This window comes from Panicum virgatum, chromosome 7K (genome assembly GCF_016808335.1).
Source record: "Panicum virgatum strain AP13 chromosome 7K, P.virgatum_v5, whole genome shotgun sequence".
NCBI lineage: Eukaryota > Viridiplantae > Streptophyta > Magnoliopsida > Poales > Poaceae > Panicum > Panicum virgatum.
Genome location: NC_053142.1, coordinates 13,595,287 through 13,617,711, shown reverse-complemented (window position 1 = coordinate 13,617,711; position 22,425 = coordinate 13,595,287). Strand labels below are relative to the sequence as shown.

General features: G+C 45.0%; 1 protein-coding gene across 1 annotated transcript; it reads right to left on the bottom strand.

Annotated features, from left to right (window-relative positions):
- Positions 1-18,664: 18,664 nt before the first annotated feature.
- Positions 18,665-21,155, bottom strand: LOC120639822. Its single transcript, XM_039915762.1, has one exon. The coding sequence runs from the start codon at positions 20,626-20,628 to the stop codon at positions 18,970-18,972; it is 1,659 nt and encodes a 552-aa protein (XP_039771696.1). The 5' UTR covers positions 20,629-21,155; the 3' UTR covers positions 18,665-18,969.
- Between the last annotated feature and the right edge of the window lie 1,270 nt (positions 21,156-22,425).

Below are 22,425 nucleotides of genomic sequence, written 5' to 3'. Positions count from 1 at the left end.
TAAATATTCACCAAAACTTGTGGAACTCGTTAATGTTAGTGAAAAGTATAGAATTATGGTCCTGAAAGCATGAAATCCGAAGAAATGTTGGCGCTCAAATTCATCAAAAATGACCGCCAACAATGAAGAATAGCTAGACTCCTGGATACACATGGCTGTGCTACTCCCAACTAGAGTCCTCGACCGCCGCAGCAAGCATAGTAGCGACATCTGCTATAGCGGGCATCGACTCCCAGCCGATAGCACCTAGTACAACACTGGCAGGTGGAAGATCTGTTCCTATGCCATGCAATTCTCCTAGCCGACTACATTCCAACCAGTTGGGACTCCAGTGCAATAGGCTCCAACATACGCCACAGCATCACCGACGATCACATCAGCGTCAAGAAATCTGTTCAACACGCTGCCTGGATACATGCCAACTTCATCCTTTGGGATGCCTCCAGAGATGATGGTAGGCGTATGGCCGCAGACTAAGAATGCTGCAGGCCAAATGGGATTCAACCAAGGTGCTCCACCGTCGCCCCAGAGATTGTTACTACTGGTAATGCACCAGCAACTTCAGCAGCAGGCGGGTGGTCCACAAACATCACCATCGGCTTCACAACTGATAGCTCCACACTCACAGTATGATCCATATATTATTTGGGCAAGAACGAATGACATGGCGCACATGATGAACAAGCAAGATCAGGGGGAAACACACTAACACCAATCTATTCCCAAGTACCAGCAGCAAGTGCCAATAGAGCAACCTGAAGGGCCAGTTCAACCTCCCGTGTCTCCAGCTCCGCAGCAGTTGTAACACGTGCAAGCCAAGGTACAACAACCATTCACTCCTCAGCAAGTTGTTGCACCTCAAGTTGTTGACTGGTCAGCATAGATAGCCGATGTGATGAAGAATCAATTTAGCGTCAAGCCTAAAGAGACGACATTCATGTACTATAAGCCTTATCCTGAGGCTTATGATCAGATTGCTTTACCATCAAGATACAGGGTGCTGGATTTTACCAAGTTTTCTAGACAGGACATCATGACTACTGTGGAACACATCAGCCGGTTCCTGATCCAGTGTGGGGACGCTTCTGCATTTGAAGCTCTAAGAATTTGACTATTCCCATTATTGCTCTCTGGATCGGCCTTTGCGTGGTTCACTTCACTACCACCGAATTCCATCATTACATGGGCCGATCCGGAGAAGTAGTTCAACAAGTACTTCTTCGCAGGAGTACATGAGATGAAGATCACCGACCTGACGGCGATCAAGCAAAGGAATAATGAACCTGTCACCGACTACATTCAAAGATTCAGACACATCAGGAGCAGATGCCTCGGATTGTCTTTCAATGATAGCCAGATAGCTGAATTGGCATATCAGGGATTGCTTCCTCACATCAAAGAGCAGTTCTCCTCTCATGCATTTGAGAGTCTGAGTCATCTCTCTCAAAGGATGGCATGTGTTGATGTTCGAACCCCAGTACAAACACACACCACGTTCTAGAAAAGAGTCCACTTCGCGGGAGATTCCTTCAATTCCGAAAACGAGGCAGAGATTGGCTTGGCCGAGTGGACCAAGAAGAAAGAGCCTTTTTCGTGCCCGTTTGCAAAATAAGGAAAAAGAGAAGTTCGGGTTCGTTGTCACAAAGGTCGACCAGATCTTTGATCTATTAATTCAAGAGGGCTAGATCAAACTATCCGCAAATCATACGATTCCGTCGACCACGGAATTAAGAAATCACAAGTACTACAAGTGGCACAATGTTGTTTTGCATAGTACTAATGAGTGTAGAGTGTTCTACTAGGAGATCCGATTGGCGATTGAAGCAGGAACAATCAAGTTTGACGGGCCAGAGAAGCCAATGAAGATTGACGGCCATCCCTTCCCTACCAACATGGTAGAGGTGATGGACCATGATGCCAAGATAGGTCCCAAGCTACTGACTTCTAGACGAGCCAAGCATTCGGAAGCCATGGACCCCAAGGCGCGAGTATCGGCCAGCCAATTCGGGGTGCAGGGCTGATATGAGCAGGGAGAAGGATCTAAGAAGCCTCGCCGATGCGTAACGTCCCAAATGATGATCAATAAGTATCGGTGTCGGCAGGAGAAGGAAGAACGCCTGCAATGGGAGCGTGCCCGACGAGAAGAAGACCACTTGCGATGCCTATTCTTCACGTTCTGTTGGAATGCAGGTCTGCGCATGCCATCGATTGATGACTGCCTGAGACATAACAAGGATCAGGAGGAGCAGCTCCCTTGTGAAGGGTAGCGTGGTGATGGACGTGACTAACAGCTGGTTCATGTGGACAAAGCAAATAAAAGGCGCACCTCTGTCCATGATTGGCCGGAAAAAAAGATAAAATATCAGTATCGGCATTCCGTATCACCGACGAGTAGATTTTTGCGCGCGTCACAGGCCCAGATGGTAATGCAAAGGGAGACACAAGGATTATACTGGTTCAGGTAGAAAGTCCCTACGTCCAGTTTGGGTCACTCGTGTTCTTGCACTCAGTTTGCAGTAGGGGTTACAAACATGCGAGAAAGGGAACAGGGCTCCCAAGTCTCTGGGTTGCGTGTGTGCATGTGCATTGGTCGTGTTCTTGTTGTCTAGAGCCATCTATCTCAAAAGGGGGGCCGTCTCTACCCTTTCATAGTCTAAGGGTGAGACGGTCAGATACATAATGAGAGTGAAGTAGAAGGGAAATAAGATCCAGGGGTTGGGCACCTCCCAACCCCCTTCCTCCGTGTTTCAGGCTTGGCAGGCCCGCTTGATGGCGACTGGTGGTGTTCGTTCACATGCATCCCCGCTGTTGTTCTAGTCGTGGCGAACAGAGACGGATGGAGCACTGTTCATGATTGGGTTTCCTACAGGAGATGGGCGATCAGACGTGTCCTTCTCACGACGGTTAGCTTGTCACGTAGCGCTGATGTCCAGACGGAGTGGTTGGGCTAGTCAACTCGCTATGTTGTTCTTCCATGGGAGATGACGACTGGGTCTAGACGCATTTCTCTGCAAAATGAATTAACAATCGAGTATTCAGATTTAATGAAAGATGAGTTGGAAGATTTGTCCTCTCATGGGCTAAGAGATTTGATCAATGTAGAGGCGAACAAGGCACGTGTTGCCAGATGGTATGATAAAAAGGTGTAAATCAAAGAGTTCACCCAGGAAGATTTGGTCTTGAAATTGATATTGCCAATAGGAACCAAAGATCAAAAATATGGTAAATGGTCACCAACGTGGGAGGGACCCTCTTGGATAATTCAGTGTGTTCAGGTAATGCTTACATCTTGGAAACACCGGAGGGAGAAAGGTTTTCTCGTGCTCTGAATAGGAAATTCCTAAAAAAATACTACCCAAGCATATGGGTAGATGCATAAGCCGATTCTATGAGGAATCAAATCGGTTGTATCGTGGCCGATACGATATGTATCGCCCTTAGTGCAAAAATTTACAAAAAAAACAAATATTGCTAAGGAAAAGAAATCGAGCCAATTCATTGATTTTGAAGCATTACAGAGATCAAGATTACATTGGATTTGGCCATCTATTCGTCGCTGCTTGGGGTCTTCATGCTACATGTATTGGTGAAGTCTTCAGTTTGCTGCTGTTCCATGCGTTGCCCTTTGAAGGAACAAAATTCAAGTGCTGGTAATGATCCCCAAGATTGGAGCATCAAAAGAAGCCCTCTGTCTAGATGAGCAGCTTGTTGCTTCTGATGCTAAATGCAGATATTGTGGAGGCTCATCTTCGAAGATACCTATCCGAGATCTCATAACTGAGAGGAAGAGGAATAAGAATAGTAGTGGTGCGGTTATAGATCTCAGGGCGCATGCAAAAAAGTATTTACTCATTAGATCCTTCATAAGACCATGAATCTTGGAGTTGTTGCGCTATAGAAAAGGGTACTGGAGCTCTGTTGGTGCCTACCAACGTCACCACTGGGCGAGCAGCAATGACGCCCGCAGACGCCAAGGGAGTGGCAGGTATTTCATGAACCATGCATAAATCCGCAAGCGCACGGAATAAGCTGTAGTATTTTACCCGGGTGTATACCGCGGTGTCATTTATATTTCTGCAAGGAAGGCGACGAATGGAAGTACATAGGCTAGTTAATGAACTTGATCCAGATTGGATATTGAATTTTATAAATAGGGGTAAGATAGATAACATGGTAGGAGGTAGTGTGACACACACACAAACTACCCTCAAGATAAATAAACAAAAGGTGCTATAGGCAGGGAGAAAGGAAGAAGTTAGAGCTCAAGTCAGATGTACTAGGCTAGCTATATCTATGCTATCTTATGGTTAGTTTGTCAAAGATTAAACTAAACAACAGGGAGACCGCTTCTCTACCTGACGGGAAAAGCCCGTTCACCTAGGCGGCTTTATGTACCTCCTACCCCCAAACCGAACATGGAGGATTACTAGGGCTCGGACAGGGCTGTCACCACTTGCCGACTACCGCTACAAACCGTGGAAAATGGTGACATCCAGCAACACTTATCTAGTCTAGACCCCACGTCTACATTAGTTGCTCTAGTATCCCGTGCGGAGCCCCCACCCTCATGGACAGACATCACACTAGAGCAAACATACGAATACTAGAGCAGTTGATAGAGTTCTAAGGCCAATATGTTAACCATCGCAAGCACAGGGCGATCATGCAATGCAAGCATCGAATGATAACGCAATCAAATCACGAAGCATATATCCGATAACTCAGAACATACTTCAAGCAGATATCGGTAACCATAGTCTAATTCTATTACAAACAACCAAATATTACAAGAGAGAACTAGAGATGAACCCATACCAGAACTCCCAAGCAACTCTGGGGACTCGATGACTCCTAGACTTCTCATAAACTCCACTAAGCCTATAAACTAAGCAAGGATGCACTTGAGGTAATGAGAGGTGTGGGGTGTGTGTGTTCTAATCTCTACCCTCTCCCTTGTATTTATAGGAGGGAGCCATGACCGAGCAACAGCTGGATCTTGCAGAACCAACATTGGGAGCCAGTGAGGAAGCACCACGTGGCAAGGTTGAGGCGATGGGGCCCATGGGCCAAGTCGGCCGACCAGGGTGGTCGGCCGGCCTGCCCGGGGCTCCAACCGCCCCCAACTTCCTCTGGTGGGCTGTCCTGGTCTGCCTTGTCTTAATCCTGCGTGTCTTGGCCTGTGTTGATTGGACTTGACTTGGTTCTTGGGCTACTTTTGGTCCATTTGAGCCTAAATCAGTGCTCTGATATTTTCTGTGATTTTATGTCGGGTCAAAGTGTGCGTGCAACCTGCATATTAGCTCAAAAACACATCAGAATGCGTCGTTACTAATGTAAGAAATAAGAGGCCGATTAGAATTAATCGTGCTAAGAAAAGGGAATGAGCCAGCAAGATCTTGTACCCGAGATTCGAAAAGGAGCCAATGAGTCATCGCTCAAGTCTTCATTCCCAACCATTGGTGGTGAATTTTGGTTTGGAATCCTACTGAAATTTAGAGAAAGGAAAGGGATGATGGAGCTGGAAGCATGAGGAACCCCTTATTTATAAATCCAGGGAGGAAGATGAATGGATTCAGAGAAGATAGAGCATATTAGTCTCGGGGATAACTCAAGGGCAAAAAGACGAAAGGTCAAATGTCTCGGTGCAAATCAGTGGAGGAGAGGAACTGGAGCCGAGGGCAAAGAAGAGTTTTTACTCACCACTGGCACAAGACGCGAGGAGTCCACACAGAGATGGAAAGGAAGCCAATCAGACTAAAGGAATTTCTGAGCGAAAGTTTATATTTCTCTCCGATACTGAGCGGCATGTGTTGGCACTGTTTTTTTGCACATGTCAATTTGTTGAGCAAGTGGCCGATGATGAGTGGGCCAGCGTTGGGTCAGGAAACAAACAAAGCATATTGGGCCTTTAGGCCAGAGGAGGAGTCGCAGCCGATGGAGCTACGTCAGCAAATTATCTTTTAGATTTCGTGTCATTTGTTTAGGCAAGTTTTGTTTCTTGTTTTGCATGTAATATCGTCGTATCGGCATGGGAGGTTATGGTTAGGCTATAAATAGCTGACCTCCATCATTTGTAAACTTTGATCAACCACATCCAAACACAACTTTACATTCAAATGCATCTACCTTTCCGCACGGCGACTTCGCCCTAGTTGCAGTAGTTTTTTTCCCTTTACGAGTTCTTCTCAGCAGGTATGCTCCATTGCTTGTAGAAAAGTTCCGAGTAGAGTTGCATAGGTGGGTTCAAGTTGACGGCGCATCGCTTCTTCCTCCCTCTATGGCGCTCAAAGTTATCGAGCATGCTAGATCCGTCCGACGGGGTTTAGCTGTTCACCAGTTATCATGCACGTTAGATCCGTTCGGTGGGGTCTGACTGTTCACCAGTTATCGAGCTCTCCAGATCTGAATGGCAAGTTTTTGTTTGCTCACCCATTTATTGGTAAAAGTTGGCAATCTGTTAGACTAATTTGATCCGTTAGTTTAGCTTGTCATTGCTTTTACCACCAGTTATCCATGCCAGCTTAGATCTTGTTAGGTTGACTTGTTTAATTTGGCTTGTTTTATGTTTGCTTCACAAATTATCCAGCCTAGATTTGCTCACTATTGGCTCTTATTGTGTCGCTCAGACCATAGCCTATCGGTGTTGAACCTGGTTGTTGTCTGCAGGTTGCGTTGTCACGGGTGTGGCATGTCTTCCCGCGAATCGGCTGTACGATAGCCAATCCGCACGTGCTACTGATATTGGTAGGCTAGCTAATAGCCCCTGGAATTTAACGTCTATCATCCTTATCAATTGTAGGTCAAATTGATAGGCACGCCGAGCGCACGGTACGCACACCGATTGGGTTCGATACGACAGAACAAAGCAGATCTCCCCGGCCTTAGCATATGTGAAGCACAAGAGTCCCTCATGGTGGGATTTTCATGTCAACACGACCCTACAGAATTTTTAAAGAGTACACCTACAGTCATAGTGATTATTGTCATATAGGTTCATATATCACAAAGAGTTTATAAAACACTCAGAGGAGTATGGACTCATAGAATAGACATACGCAAACCCTACCCTATGAATACACATACGTAAACCCTACCCTATGAGCATCTTCGAAGACTGAGTCGGCAAATCCTCAATATTGACGAAGTCACCACAGGCGCCTCACTGTCGAAAGGAACATCGCCTATCACTTAATGCACAATACCGTTAAATCCTGAAATGTTCGCTCCCATGGGGAGTCGAACCTAGGACCTAAGGTGCTACTAAGACTCTTGTAATCGGGGATCCTATCCATGTTGTGGAAGATATTTAATCTATGTATCTTTGATCCTATTAGAAGTGAAAGTGAAAGTCCAAAGGGCACGGTGCCTCTTGGGATTGGCCCCTTCGAGTTGGCCCTTTCGTGAGTTGGCCTTTCTGTGAGTTGGCCCTTTTGTGAAAGGTAACTACCTAATCAATCTAATTAACTATTATAGAAATTGATCACTAATTTAAATTTCTTCATAACACTCCTCCTTGATCAATTTCTTCTTCTTGTAGTCTTGTAATCAATTTGCTCCTCTTGTGGTCTTGTAATCAATCGAAAAACTCCTTGAAAACTCTATGGGAAAATAAGATGTACGGATATGTCATTGGAAAAAGTACTTAAACCATTTTGGGAATGCGTTTGTATTCCATCAAAGCTCCTTTAAAATCCAGTGGGAAAATATAAGGAGAAATGATATGGAATATCATTCTTTGCAAACTTATATGAGAAAGACCTTGAAAGGAAAACTCATAAATAAGTTTGAATGTATTATGATCTTATGGATCATGATTATAACAATTCTCCTCCAAGGCCAAATGGGAAACATATGAGGAGAATCTTTGGAAAACATAGTGGGAGAAACCAAGTAGTACTAGTATTACCAAGCAAAACTCAGTAAAACCCAGTGGAAAAAAATAAGGAGAAATCCATAATATACAATTACCAATATTAGTAGACCCTTGAGATAAACTCAAAGTCTTAGTCCAATAACACCTGGCGACCGCGACCACCGTAGAAATGGCAGCCATAGCAGTGACGACGTCCGGCGAGACATCGGCCTTTGAAGGCGTGGAAACAGCCACCGGTGCACCGGAAGTGATGACGACGATGGCCAGTGCAAGCGGCGAGAAGGAGGGTGAGAAAACCGTCCTCCAGTGCGAGAAAACAAAGGTCAGTAGGATCCATACCAAAAACCAGTGAGCATCGTTGGTCTCTGTCCTTTGTTCTTGCGCTCAATGGATGTCCCTTGTTCTTGCACTCAATGGAGAGTCACGTGCGTGATAACGTGTTAGAAGTGAAAGTGAATGGAATGATTGATATTCATTAATAAGATTGACTACATATATATACAAGTCCAAGGGCCTGGTGTCCCTTGATATTAGCCTCTTCGAGTTGGCCATTTTGTGAGTTGGCCCTTTCATTAATCAATCTAATTAACTATTATAGAAATTGATCACTAATTTTAATTTTTTCATAACAGGTCCAATAAGAACAGATAAAGGCCCATGACGGCCCATAAGTCACATGCAGCGATAGTTTTCGGAGTTCCGTTTTCTTCTTCCGTCTGTGTCACACGGGTACTTCAACAACACAGAATATGTTTTTTTATAAAACACAGAAGACTACGTTTTACAGTGGTCGTGGGCCAGCGGCCACAGGACAGCAGGAGCAGAACAACGTGAGCTACATGCCCTGTACCGTGAGCACTGGATCTCTTTGTATTTTTTTTTCTTCCTCTCGCTGCACTCAAAGCTGATGATGTTCAATTTTCCTTTTCAGCAATAGAAAATGAGTAGATATTGAGCTAGCGTATATTATTTCAGCATTTTAAAATACCAAAGTCAACATCACTTCGGATCTAATTCAACATTCCGAGTAAACAAGTTCAACATTTGATCTAGTTATGTTGGAATAATATATCGAAAATGTTGATCTAATAAAATACATCTAGAATGTTGAATCTAAAGACACTTAAGCATATAATCATGCGGGATCTTAAATTGTTAGAAAAACTCCAAGGAAGATGAAGGTTCAAACAGAATCAAAATCGAATGCACCGTTAGAGAGAAAAATCAGTTCAAAATTAGGAAAACAAATGTGCATGAGCCAGCAACTTATGCCCACCTGCACGTGTCCGCTCTGCTCTGTTATACCATGCGAAACATCGTGCACCGCACCTGCCTAGGTAACATTGGCCGGGCCAGCTCCGCAAAATATATCATTTACATGCCGGGCACGCCGACTACTCATGGACCCAAAAGGAAACATGCATGATGAGATCAGCTGGTTTTGCAGTTTTTTTGATCAGACAACAATCTCCAGGCGATATGGTACACGCATCACATGATTATGGGTTGTGAAAGGTGACCCATCACCGATAGGGTCTTGTTTAGTTCCCTTCAAAATTCCAAAACTTTACAAGATTTCTCATCACATCGAATCTTTTAATGCATACATGAAGTATTAAATGTATTTAAATAAAATAACTAATTACACAGTTTGTCTATAATTTGCGAGATGAATCTTTTGAGCCTAGTTAAACCATAGCGGGACAATAATTATCAAATACAAACAAAAATGCTACAGTGCTTTGCACCCAAAACTTTATACATCAAACAAGGTCTGGATACGGTTCCTACTACCTGGCCCTATGTGTCACTGACTGTTCATTACCATTGCATAGATTTGTGTTTTGCTAGGCCTTGTTTAGTTGCAGGCGTAAAAATTTTGAAATGGAATCTTTTCGTATTTGAAGTATTAAATATAGACCAATTACAAAACTAATTATAGAACTATTCTGTAAACTACGAGACAAATCTAATGAGCCTAATTAATTCGTCATTAGAGTATGGTTACTGTAGCAATTACTGTAACAATTTAGTATCTAATCATTGCCTAATTAGGCTCATTAGATTCGTCTCGAAATTTACAAGCAAACTATATAATTATTTTTTTATTTTATTTAAATTTAATACTTCATGTATGTATGTAACATTCCCGTTCAATGTGATAGATTTGGAATTTTAAATTTTGCAAATGGAGCGACTGGGCAAACACCTGCTCTGCAAATGCAGGTAGGTGTCTTTTGGCAGGCAGGGTGCAGGGCAATGCTGGGTGGCAGAAGATGAATCACGGCCCATGATTGGTCACAGTGATGGGCCCAAATGGTACACTGGTAATTTTGTAAAGAGGCATGATATGGGCACCAGGCAGCATTGAGAACAAATGCACTGGAGAACAGTTGCAGGTTCATCCCAACTTTGGAGTTTGTGAATCATAGAAACCCTAATGCTCAAAGGTGTCATTGGAATCAATGGCCAAATGAAAAATTCCGTAGTGCAAAGCAGAGAAAAAGGATGAAGCAATAATCGCAAACTCTCTCGATATGATATAAGTGATCAAGAAAACCAACCCTTCCCAATACCAAAAGATTCGAATCAAATGAACCGGCAACTCGAACGTCCACGCCAGTCACCATACCACAGCATCAGTTTACATAAGTAATAACTAGATTGGCTAATACGCTCTAGCCCCAAATAAATATTACTAAATTAAGGTCAACCCTGCATTTAGGCCTAAGCATTTTCTATGATTATCATTTAGCTTAGCGGGAAATTAGTTTTGAAACTGAGTATTTTGTAATTTGTTTCCCTTTAATCTGAACTAATTAATAAAATATTTAAATGATCTCTGAAACTTGTAGGATCTGTCTTTCTATTTCTTCCCTGGGCTGAAGAAATAAATCTGCAAATGATTTCTCAGACGACAACATGCAGTACATGTGCACAAAGATTTTTTGAAGTTATGTGCACAAAGTTTTAATTTAGTGCATGCGCACACTGAAAATAAGAAGAATACCCTTTGGATGGTCTCTATCCTATATGTTCGTGTTCCCCACGAATTGTAACAACAATGAATTCCTTGTGCATACTGACAAAACGAAATGATGAAGTGATCTTTTTAACACTCTTTTTTGAGAGGAGAAATGGCCTTCACATACCATAGCTGCAGAAAATAGTTTTATACTTCATTGTTGGATGGGCCCTCGTGATGGTACGGTAGGCCAATCTATAGGGTTCATTAGTCAGTATAAGCACTAGATAAAAAGCCAATTAATCATATAATTTACATGCCGAAGCACGCCTAGTCTTGCAGTAAAGCAGACAACCATGAGATCAGGCGCTGCCAAGACAATCTCAAGGTGAGCAAGTATATGCATCATATGATTACTAGGTAAGGAAAGTCAGATCAACAATGGATATGGTTCCTTCGATCCTACTATGCTTTCAAAACAGTCTCTGGCGACACCGTGGCCCCCAAGTTACCAGTGCGATTTACCATTGGGCCTGCGTGTCAGTGACTGTTTGGTTAGATTTTCTAAGGTCAGTGGCTGCTTGTAGGGCCTCCAGATGTGGGTATCTATTGGTGCAGGGTGCCATGGAAAGGGGCAGCAGGTGCATATGGCAAGCAACTAAAGGCTGGCAAGGGGACAAAAGTCGTGCACGGCTCATGATCTGATGGATCGTGGATGGACCGGTAATTTTGTATGGAAGCATCATGTAGGGCATCAGGCATCATCGGGACCAAAAGGAAGTGGATAAAGGACAAACTTTTCAATTTAAATTCAGGTTGTTACGTTCAAACTTTATTTGAAGCTCTTTGTGAACCAATGGAACTATAATGCTCGTAGATGCTGTGACAATTATAATTGCTTCCGGTCAAGAAACGTGACCTGAAAAGTTTACACCTCTTGTTACATATTGTAACATTGATGTGGTCCTTACTGGTTATAATGGAACCGATCGAATTGGGGGATCCTCACAGTAATGTTGCCCCTTGCAAATTTAGAAAACAAGAAATAAAAGGGAATACCTTTTGTAAACACAAATAGGTATTGCTCATAGGAAAATAGTACTAGTGAACAAAGACAACTAGAACATGAGGCCCACTTAATATAAACCTAGAAGCAAGTAAGAGCAGGAGCTCTATTTTTTTTACTCATTTCTGTTTTTTATTATATCAACATAGGTTTGATAATGGCAATTTACAAACTAAAGATAAGCAATTGTTTTTCGCCGATATCATCGAAGCCACTTATTATTCCTTATACGAATTTAGTAGGTTTGGACGTGCCCATCAATAGCGAGGCGTCAGTGGTGATTTCGTCAATCTAGGGATAGGTTGCATGTGTGCATTCTTAGATATTAGTGATCTTGTGTTTGTACTGTGTTTCAAAAAAATACTTATTTAATTTTTTTACACAGCATCCAGAAAATGTTTACAATTGCATGCGTGCACTCAACACACGGAGGATATGGATGATGTTTCATAACAAAACAGTAACAACAATAATGAATTCGCTGTGCATGCTGACAAAATGCAATGATGGACTGGTCTTCACAATAGCATGTAGCCTCGCATCATTGAACAGTTGTGTGATGTTTCATTGTTGGTAGGGATGGAGCCTCTTGATGGTAGGGTTCATTACTCAATAAGCACCCGAATACCGGATAGAGCCCGTCAAGCATATCATTTATATTTTTTATTTTCAATAAAGGATTAACCAGCCTCTATATCCAACTCATGGGTATAGATGGCCAAAAGTTACAAGAGTTCTCGTGGATATAGATGGCCAAAAGTTACAAAAGTTCTTAGACTCTAACATTAAATGAGAGATTTCACAAAACAAGGAGAATACTATAAAACAAAGAAAAAAAAGCTACAAGACTAAGTTTCAATATTCTTCTTTGTTCCCGCTTCAACTTTGTAATATCTTCACGCAGCACCAATCCATCGCATCTCTCATCTGCTTAGAAACTTGATGTTCAGATCAGCTATTATATGCTAAATCTTTTCACGTCAACTTCCGCCTAGCGCATCGGTGCAAGGAAATATGGATACCGCCTCCAGGGAGGAAGTGGTACCATGAGATGTCACCAATGTCAACACACCCGCATAATGCCAGACAGAAATATAATTCTCTCAAACGGTTTCCATAGCACCCGATAGCACCATGAATATGTAGGGAGTGCATCGGCCAGACCTCCGAAAAGGAAATCGGTGCAAGCAGCATCGCCATTTGCTGGTCGGCTTGAGACCGGACTAGAATTTCTCCCTGCGCTCGCCAATACTGTGTGCTAACCCTTGGTGGAGCCGATTTGCCGACAATGGCCTCAACCCACCGTCAATGAGGGCTCCACACTACCGGTGCCATTCCGACTCCTCGCGTCGCTATCGGAGTAGATGGCCGCCATCAACCGGCGCACAGGCTCGAGACGCAGGGAAGAGTTGCCCGGGTCCTTGAGCATCGCTGCCAGAGCCCAAGGCCATGAGCAGCCAGGCCCGAGCCACCGTCACTCGAGTGATCTTGATCTCAGTCTAGATGAAGAAAGCCGCTCAAATCTGGTTGATTTGGCACCAAGACGGCCGATTGACCCTACCGCTGTCCTCACTACCGCACGGACTTTCGGCGGGCAATTCCTATGGAGGTGAGACGAGGAAGGATGAGAGGAAGGGGGTGGTGGTGGTAGGGTTCTGTTTGGCGTACGAGATGGGGGCGCAAAAGCGTAGGGTTCTGTTTTAGCATATCAGTCACATGTAGGGTGTTGATAGCCAAAATTGGCAAACACCAATGCCGATCGGTCTGACCGGTCGGGTCAATCGGTCAGACTAGTCTAGAACTGTTCAGTCCGAATCAATTAAGATTTGTAATCTAGAGTCCTATACTCCTATTGTAACTCGATTTGGAAGGGGTACGACCTCTTGGGCCTATAGATATAAAGGCTGCGGCCGATTGAGGGTTTTTTAACCACAATTGAAACAATATAATCTCTTTACCTTTTGTCCAAATCCTATCTTTTTCAACCCTAATTCTGTTCTTCTTGCATCTCTACGGCGTCTGAGTGGCCTGCCGACCTCAAGACAACCCTAGCTATTCGAGCTCCGACGGATCCCTCCCAAGTTTGAGGTTGTAGATCTTTGCAGATTTTCTGCATCCAACTAGTCTGACCGGTTGGCGTGACCGGTCGCCGTCCGAGCCTGCTGGTGATTGATCGTTGCAATCTGCGCGTTCTAGCGCTTGTGTGTTGATCAGATTTACACCAACACAGGGGCATAACTAGTCACTCAATAAGGCATTGATCCAATCAAAAAATTGTGTGATCTTGACCTGTGGTGATATTTAACTCTATAATACCTAAGATTAGTGATGGCCTCCGAAAGCTAAAGATAGACTATTGCTTATTTGGCAATCGCATTATTTCTAGTTAAAACAAATAAGAATCATCCCTTGCTCAAATTTTACAGGAATTATCCTTTTATTATCAAATTGTGGCATCTCGACTCTACCTCTACTAAACCTAATTACATAGAGAAACATGTCATGAAAAGACGTAAATAGTTAACCAGCATGCTCAGTTGGATCATTGCTCTTTTTTGTTCGGGGTGAGGGGTGGGCAATAGCCCCTACCAGCAACCAGCACCTCCATCCTTTTTTTTCTTGGTGCGGCTGTGGCCTTTCCGTCAACAGACGACATGTGAACTCATGTTATGCAGGTGGTAGAATGGTCCAGGGGTCTGATACCGTGTGGGTGGGTGAGCACGATTATTTTGGCCGTGCTCCAGGCCTCCAGATCATAATCCTGGAGGCTTTCTTTCGATTTGTATTGATGCATAAGGTGCCATTGCTGAAAGAACCTATGTATGATGAGAACCTATGTATGCATCCATCATGTGACTGAGCTGAGGGAAAAGGACATCACTAATACAATAAGTTCTTTCACTTATACTTTTAAAATGGAGTATCGAAAAATATACTTTTAAAACGGTATTACTCGGAGATTCGACGTTCCCATTTAACTGTACAATTCGTCACCGGGCCTGCATGTCAGTGACTGTTTGCTACAATTCTGTGAAAAAACGAGTGGGTGGTAAGGAGAGGACATGCAGCCACGGTTGAATACTTGCATTGTTCTGCGAATGCAGGTGTCTGTTGCTGGAGAGAGGTGCAACGTGATTGTTGTAGCTAGCAAAAGGCTGGGAGGGGGACAAAAGATGCATCACGGCTGATGATTGGTTACACATGGTCCCAAAAGGTTAGACACTTCCTTTTCAAAAGAAAAAGGTTACACTTGCACTGCAGATGATGTTTTTTTCTGAAAGAGATATACCTCTACTTATATTAAAAGCGTTAAAGAGTTTGGATACACCAATGGAACTGGGGCTACCAGTTTACCATACAGCGCAAAACCACTTGGACTGATGGTCAACCGGTAAGTTTGTAAACAGGCATGCAGGGCACCACCGCACCAAGCAGCATTCAAAAGAAGAAAGGAAAGTGGAGAAAAGGACAAGTTTTTTCCAAATCAACTTCACATTCTTGTGTACGAGTAGTGTTTCAGCTTGGATATTTTGAAACCAATGTAATGTCTGGTAGTCTGGTGGTCAAAGGTGCTCCTCTGATCCTGGCTTCCCGCCCAAAAATGTGGCCTGAAAACCATACACCTTTTGTTCTATATCCTAGTATTGTCCGAGTGTTGGATTTTTCTCCAGCAACGGCTTAAGATTTAAGATGAACTAGCTAATCATGCCCTGGAATTAACCAAAAACGGTGGTGCATTTCAAATTCCTCGGCGCGTTCTGCTTCGAAATCGTGCTAAAGGGGTCCAGAAGCTGAAAAGTTCCTCTAGCTTTTTGCGATGGCGGTAGCCTGCATGCTGCAGCAGCCAGCAGGCAAGAGCCAAGATCTCATCATCAGCAGAGGTTGAAGTTACTGTTGTCCTGCAGCTGCCGGTTCAGCGCCTGCCCGTGTGGACTGCACTGCCCTCTGCAGAAGAGGATCAGTGTGCAGAAACAGGTAAACGCCATGCTATCAATCACATGAGCACAGCCTGGCGTGTCTCCATCTCCATGGCTCAGGCCCTATTTAGTTTCTACCTCGTAAACTCAAAAACGTAAAATTTTGTAAAGGAATCTTGCTAATTTGAAGTACTAAATGAAGTTTATTTATAAAACTTTTTACATGGATGAGCTGTAAATCACGAGACGAATCTAATGAGCCTACTTAATCCATGATTTGCAACATTGATGCTACAGTAACCATCCGCTAATTATTGATTAATCATGGATTAATTAGTATCATTAGATTCGTCTCGCGATTTACAACCCATCTGTGAAAAAAGTTTTGTAAATAGACTTCATTTAGTACTTCAAATTGGTAAGATTTCATCGAAAATTTTTTTGGCGTTTACACACCCACGAACTAAACACGGCTTCACTCACTCACTCACCAGCCTTCTACCTTCCCGGCTCCCCATCTTAAAACCTGGAGGGTGAAGTGAAGCCTCTCTCTCCTTGCTTGCTGCAGCGTCCTCTGCACGAGCTGGGCATTAGTGAGCAACCGCCGTTGTCTAATCCGAAGCTCTTTATGCGCAATGCCGGGCACTGGTGGCATTGGGTTTACAGCTGCACGGCCGTTTTCAGTTTACCCGTGGCGGTTTCCGTAGAGTTCCCTAGTCCTGACAGCTCAAGAACTTTCTGATAACGCCCTGGATCGAGCTGTGGATTGCTTCCTGTGCTGATGCCCAGTTCAGCTCAAGATTCAGATTCCCCTCACATGAACTCCTCCACCAATTCAGTCAGTGGAGATCAAAGCTGACACGAGCTTTTGGGCAGCGAAGGTGCACCGGCTGCCGGGCCCAAAGGCTTGCAGTTGCAGGGCCAGCACCACTCGAGCCTTTCACCAGCACCATCAGCTGCTGTTCCCAAGATAAATAATGTCTCTCCAAATTTGCCTCTTCACACTAATCTAGCTCCAGTGTCCCAATTTTCACTGACAGTGGATTGTTTGTCAGACAGTCAGAGATATCAATTCGAACTCTTGATTGAAACCTACGAGTAAGCAAGTTAACAGTTGGTTGTTGTCTGCAAGGATTCGCAAAATGTTGGGAGAAAAAACAGTATCAGTTAGGATTGCGAGAACAAACCGAGCACGGATCGGACAGATCCGATAAGCCAATCCGATCCGTGCATGTACCAGCCTCTCCCGGTTGTGGGAAGGAAGGAATGGAGCACCGGTGGGTAACAGAAGCCATAACTACCCAGCTCGGACCACGGAATGAGATGGACGAGCTTGCACCTTGCACTAGAACTCTAAGTACTGTCTGGACGCCCATCAAGTGCTGAAAACAATCTCCAACCACGCCTGCTAACGCCAATCAAGGCCTCCAAGTACTCCTTGACGCTGCGGTTTGTTGATAAGCACAAGCTTAATGGGAGATGGCAACGGTGTAATTGCCAATGCGGATGATGGAAAAGTCTGCATCCCTAAAGGCAAACAGCATTCACACATTATGGTCTCACTGGTATCATAGAGTAATGTGGCATACTGCAATAGAGTACAACCCCTGATTATGCAGTGAACTTTATTTAGCATTTTGTTTAAAGGTACATGAGGGGTAGATTCCCTAACGGTACAGAGCTGGAAACAGGAATTAAGAGGCTGTTAAAGACCTGAATTTTGCGAACCAGTGAAATGTTATATTACTGGATAAATAAAGTATGATAAGAGGAGCTCCTGCAATCTGAAAGCCACAACCAAACACGGTGATGCCAACAAAAATCTGAATGTTAGCAGTTTATAACAAGCGCTTTGCAGAGAGACCAGGGAGTGCAAAGTCAGAGACAGTATATCAGTACAGCAACGAATTATTATTCTCATCAAACTACAAAAGGGACCGAGAATAGTACTAAAATTTACTGATTGCAAATGAATGCTTACTGTGTACGCTTTACCAACTTGCTCAAGGTTGCTACAGTCAGAATATGAGCACCATACATGCCGTCACGCCCTCTGAAACTACAGGGAGGCCAGGTGCAAAGTAGCACTCAACTAGCAGGTTGTATCCATGATTAGTTTCAATTTTGAACAGTGCAATCTTTGGAATCTATCACTAGTGTCTTCTTTTTGTTCTTGTTTCATTGGTTTCTTGCCATGGCTGTTTCCCCAAAGTTTCCAAACTTTCCGTCACATCAAAATCACATCGAAACATTAAATATAGCAAATGACGCATGCATGGAACACTAAATGTGGGTAAACAAAATAACTTATTGCACAGTTTAAATGTACGTTGCGAGATGAATCTTTTGAGCCTAGTAGCTCATGGTAGGACAATATTTACCACATATAAACGAAAAGTGCTACAGTGATTTTCAGCTTCACTTTTTGCAAACTTTTCGCATCTAAACACAGCCCATCTCAAGTTTCAACTGTACTTTCTAGGCAAGCAAGTGGAAAATCCTCAGAGAAGGTAAACTAATTGACCGACCAACCAAACCCGCGCTTTATGGTAAGCAGAAAACGATATAATTTACTTTTGAGATAAGTGGGTTAGCACCAACAACTACTACCACCCTGATATTATACTTTATAAATCAATGGCTAATGTTATATCTTTATGTAACATACCTACAGTGTATCTTACCTTTGCCAGATGTGCTTTTTTGCAGAGTTCCAGGCTGACAAAAACAAATGACAAAGGTACTGATTTAATATTATTCATTGCCTGAACATTCCATAGGCCACAAGTTAATGATAGGAACTCATGTACCAGAGTCACATAATTGATCTAGTGGCTTAAAAATATCATCACGCACACACATTTTATGCAAGTATACTATCTCAGAAAGAAACCTCTTTTCAGGTTGCTAGACAGCAGGATTCAACAGAAGTATGTACAGACGGTGTAAGAATGAGGTTCTTTCCAGTCAACAAAGCTCTATATTTCATCTAAGAATAGATGATGCTCTCATCTCATGTGCAAAATTGCACCAAAAACAAAGTGGAAAAGGAAAGAGAAACAAACAAAACCAAATTACAAGTACCCTTTGCTGTTTCATATCACTTGTACACTATGGAACAGAGCAGAAACCTGAGCTTGGCTTGGCTCTACTGAAGTTGCCACTCCACACAATCATCAAAGTCGAGACTACTCGAGCAGTCAAGCAGCGCATTCTGCTGTTGCTCGTACCGGCAGATGTAATTTAGCCCAACAAGCAGTTCACAAATCACTGCCTCCGTCTTCTCCCGATCGGCGAAATACAGTGTCTGCAATAGCAACACATTCCCCTTCAACACAATCTGCTGCTGCTCAAAGTTCCTCTCAGCCTGCCACCGGATCATGTTGTGGGCCATCGGAGCAAGCCAAGCCAGTGTCTTCTCAAGCGTCTCTCTCCAATCGTGCGCGAGGAACGCATCGTAGATCGCCATGTTCTTCACATATGTTTTCAGATTTTTCCTCAATGCCACCTTCAAACTTGAAGGCAGCATCTGGTACAGATCATCCCGTGCCTCCTCCCCGACGAGATGTGGGTACCGGAGCAACTTCTCAATGATGATAATGATGTTTGCATAATGCAACGCCAACGCTGAGCCTCCAATTGTGGATGGTGGCGCAAGTGATGTCACGGTGCTCTTCGGACCAAACCGTACCCTTCTGCCAATCTTGCCGCTCTTGGTTGGCGTAGTGGATACCCCTTGCTCGCCACTGAACGGTACAAGCATCCCTGACCTGATTGTGCTAATGCAGCTGGAATCTTCCAAGAACTCATCCTCGAACCCATCCTTCCAAGATACTGAGCGACTCAAGCTAAAGCACTCCATGAACATCTTCCCCGGGCTTGCTCCACAATTTGACCGAAAATTCACCGACAGCGGCATATCTGGATCACCTCTGGCAATTGGCCCTGACTTGCAATCGCTGAGATTGTTCTGCAGAGGACCTGAATTTGCCGTCACTGGACCAGAGAGCTGGCGGCTTTGGTCACATTGGACAGACTCCCGGGTGGTGGCCAGCAGGTCGAGCCCCAGCATTGGGTCGCCGAACACAAGGCGGATGCGGTCGTAGATGGCGCAGACGGCGCGCGCGAGCAGGAGCACGGCCTTGTCGTAGGTCCAGTTCCAGAGCGACGAGTCCCTGAGGCGGCGCACGTCGTGGCGTCGCCAGCGCGTGCGCTGCTCGAGCGCGCGGCGGGCCTCGTCGGTGGGGAGCTTCCGCGCCGACTGCTCGAGCTCGGTGAGCGCCTCGAGCTCGGCGTAGAGCGCGGCGGTGGCGGCGGCGAGGCGGTCGAGCTTGCGCACGAGCGAGGCGGCCTCGGAGGGCGTGGCGACGGCGAAGGCGGCGGCGTCGGAGCGGCCGGCGAGGAGGTCGGCGTAGACGTGGTCGAAGCCCATGAGCGAGGGGACGGTGCACCGCCGCCCGAGGCGCGTGGCCACGGCGGCGACGCGGTTGAGCGCGTCGAGCTTCTCGGCGAGCGCGAGCGCGAGGAGGCGCGCGTCGTCGCCGGGGACGAGCGCGCGCACGGCGTGGGAGCCGAGGCAGAGCGGGCCGAGCAAGCGCGCCGCCTCGGCGTCGGAGAGCGAGCGGTAGAGGTTGGCGGCACGCGACATGGCGTTGGCCACCTCGAAGGACAGGATGGCCACCCTGCCGTCCTCCGCGGCCGCGTCGGCGCCGCCCTTGGCGCTCGCCGCCGCGGGGCGCACCTTCTTGGACGAGGACGACGTGGTCGCCATGGAGAGCACCTTGTGGACCAGCGGCTCCGCCACCATGCCTCCGGCCGCCTTGATCCTCCTCGAGCTCTCCACTCAAAGATTTGCCCCCCAGAACTAGCCCAAAATCTAGAAACAAAGGCCTGGTGAACCTTCGCAAGGAAAAATCCTGGCTTTTACCAAGCAGCTGGAAGGGGGTTCGATTTGAATTGGAGGGGCTCCGATTCCGTGGCTGACCAGCTCCAGGCTCCAGCAAGGAGGAGGAAATGAATGGCGGCGGGCCAGAGCAAGCAGAGATGGCGGGGTATCGTCAACCCCCTCCAAGACAAGCCTAGTAGTACTGGCGTGGAAGATCGAAAAACGAAAATGGCATTTCTCGGTTGGCGCGCCGAGGAACCCAAGGTGCGTGGTGGACCGGGGGACGGGAGGAACGAGCGACAGCAAGGGGACGACGAAGGGAATGAGCAAGACGAAGGCAGGTAGCCAGCTAGCTAGCTGGGAGTAGGAGGGGCGAGCCGGCGAGATTTGGATGCGGGAGGCGACGCCATTGATGCGCCCGAACCCTCGCTGGTGGCATTAAATCGCTATAAATCGGAGCGGTAGCAAGGCAACAAAAGCAAGCACCCGCCCCGGGGTAACTTTCCCGGGGACCTTTTTCCATTAGCGACCAAGGGACCGAAATGCCTACCCAGAGACTGCTCTGTGGGGTCATCTCATCAGTAGGACCATGTGGGGCCGTCTTGTCCGTGAGGTGGAAGGTTGGAGTATGGTCCAGGCGGCGTGGCGTGTTGAAGGGGAAGCGGAGTAGCAGTTGCGTTTGAAAAGCCGGGTGGACTTTGGAGCAAGTAAACTTACCGCAACACAACGTTTTGCAGTTTGATCCTCATACTTTGTAGTGATTTTTTGGAAGTGTTGTCCTCACTCCACATGATCGTGGCATTTAGGGCCGGAAAAAAAAGCTCGTTAAGGCCGTGTTTAAATCGGTAGGGTGTAAACGCAAAAAAAAATTTGCGTTTCGAATCTTTTCAATTTGAAGCACTAAATGAAGTCTATTTATAAAACTTTTTTCACAGATGGGTTGTAAATCGCGAGACGAATCTAATGATGCTAATTAATCCATGATTAATTAATAATTAGCGGATGGTTACTGTAGCATCACTGCTGCAAGTCATGGATTAAGTAGGCTCATTAGATTCATCTCGCGATTTACAGCTCATCCATGCAAAAAGCTTTATAAATAGATTTCATTTAATACTTCAAATTAGCAAGATTCTTTTTCACTTTAATGCGTTTACGACTTTTTTGCGTTTACGGGATGGAACTAAACACACCCTAAGCTGGTTTGGTGGCTCGTTTCAAAATTGCTCCGAATTTTTTGCATATATGGGCTGTAAATCGCGAGATGAATCTAATGAGCCTACTTAATCCATAATTTGCAACAGTGATGCCACAGTAACCATCCGTTAATTATTGATTACTCATAGATTAATTAGCATCGTTAGATTCGTCTCGCGATTTACAATACATCTGTGCAAAAAGTTTTGTAAATAAACTTCATTTAGTACTTCAAATTAGCAAGATTCCGTCGCAAAATTTTTTTGCATTTACAACACACGGGAACCTAAGAAAAACAACAGATGTTCCTGGAGAATAAGACAAAAATATGCATGTCAAGGAATGATTCTCAAGGAAGGTTGCTCCTAGAAATGATTGTGTGAATGACACGCCAGCTTAAGTGACGTAACGCCATGGATCACTCGAAGTAGCGAAGGGAAATTCTAATAGCCGCATCCTACTTTTTATCCATTGCGTGTTGCTACGAAAGTTCTAATTACCCTGAAATAACTTGCTGGACTT

Excerpts from the sequence above, each read along its gene's own strand:
- LOC120639822 (XM_039915762.1), bottom strand. The coding sequence starts at position 20,628 with ATGGTGGCGGAGCCGCTGGTCCACAAGGTGCTCTCCATGGCGACCACG.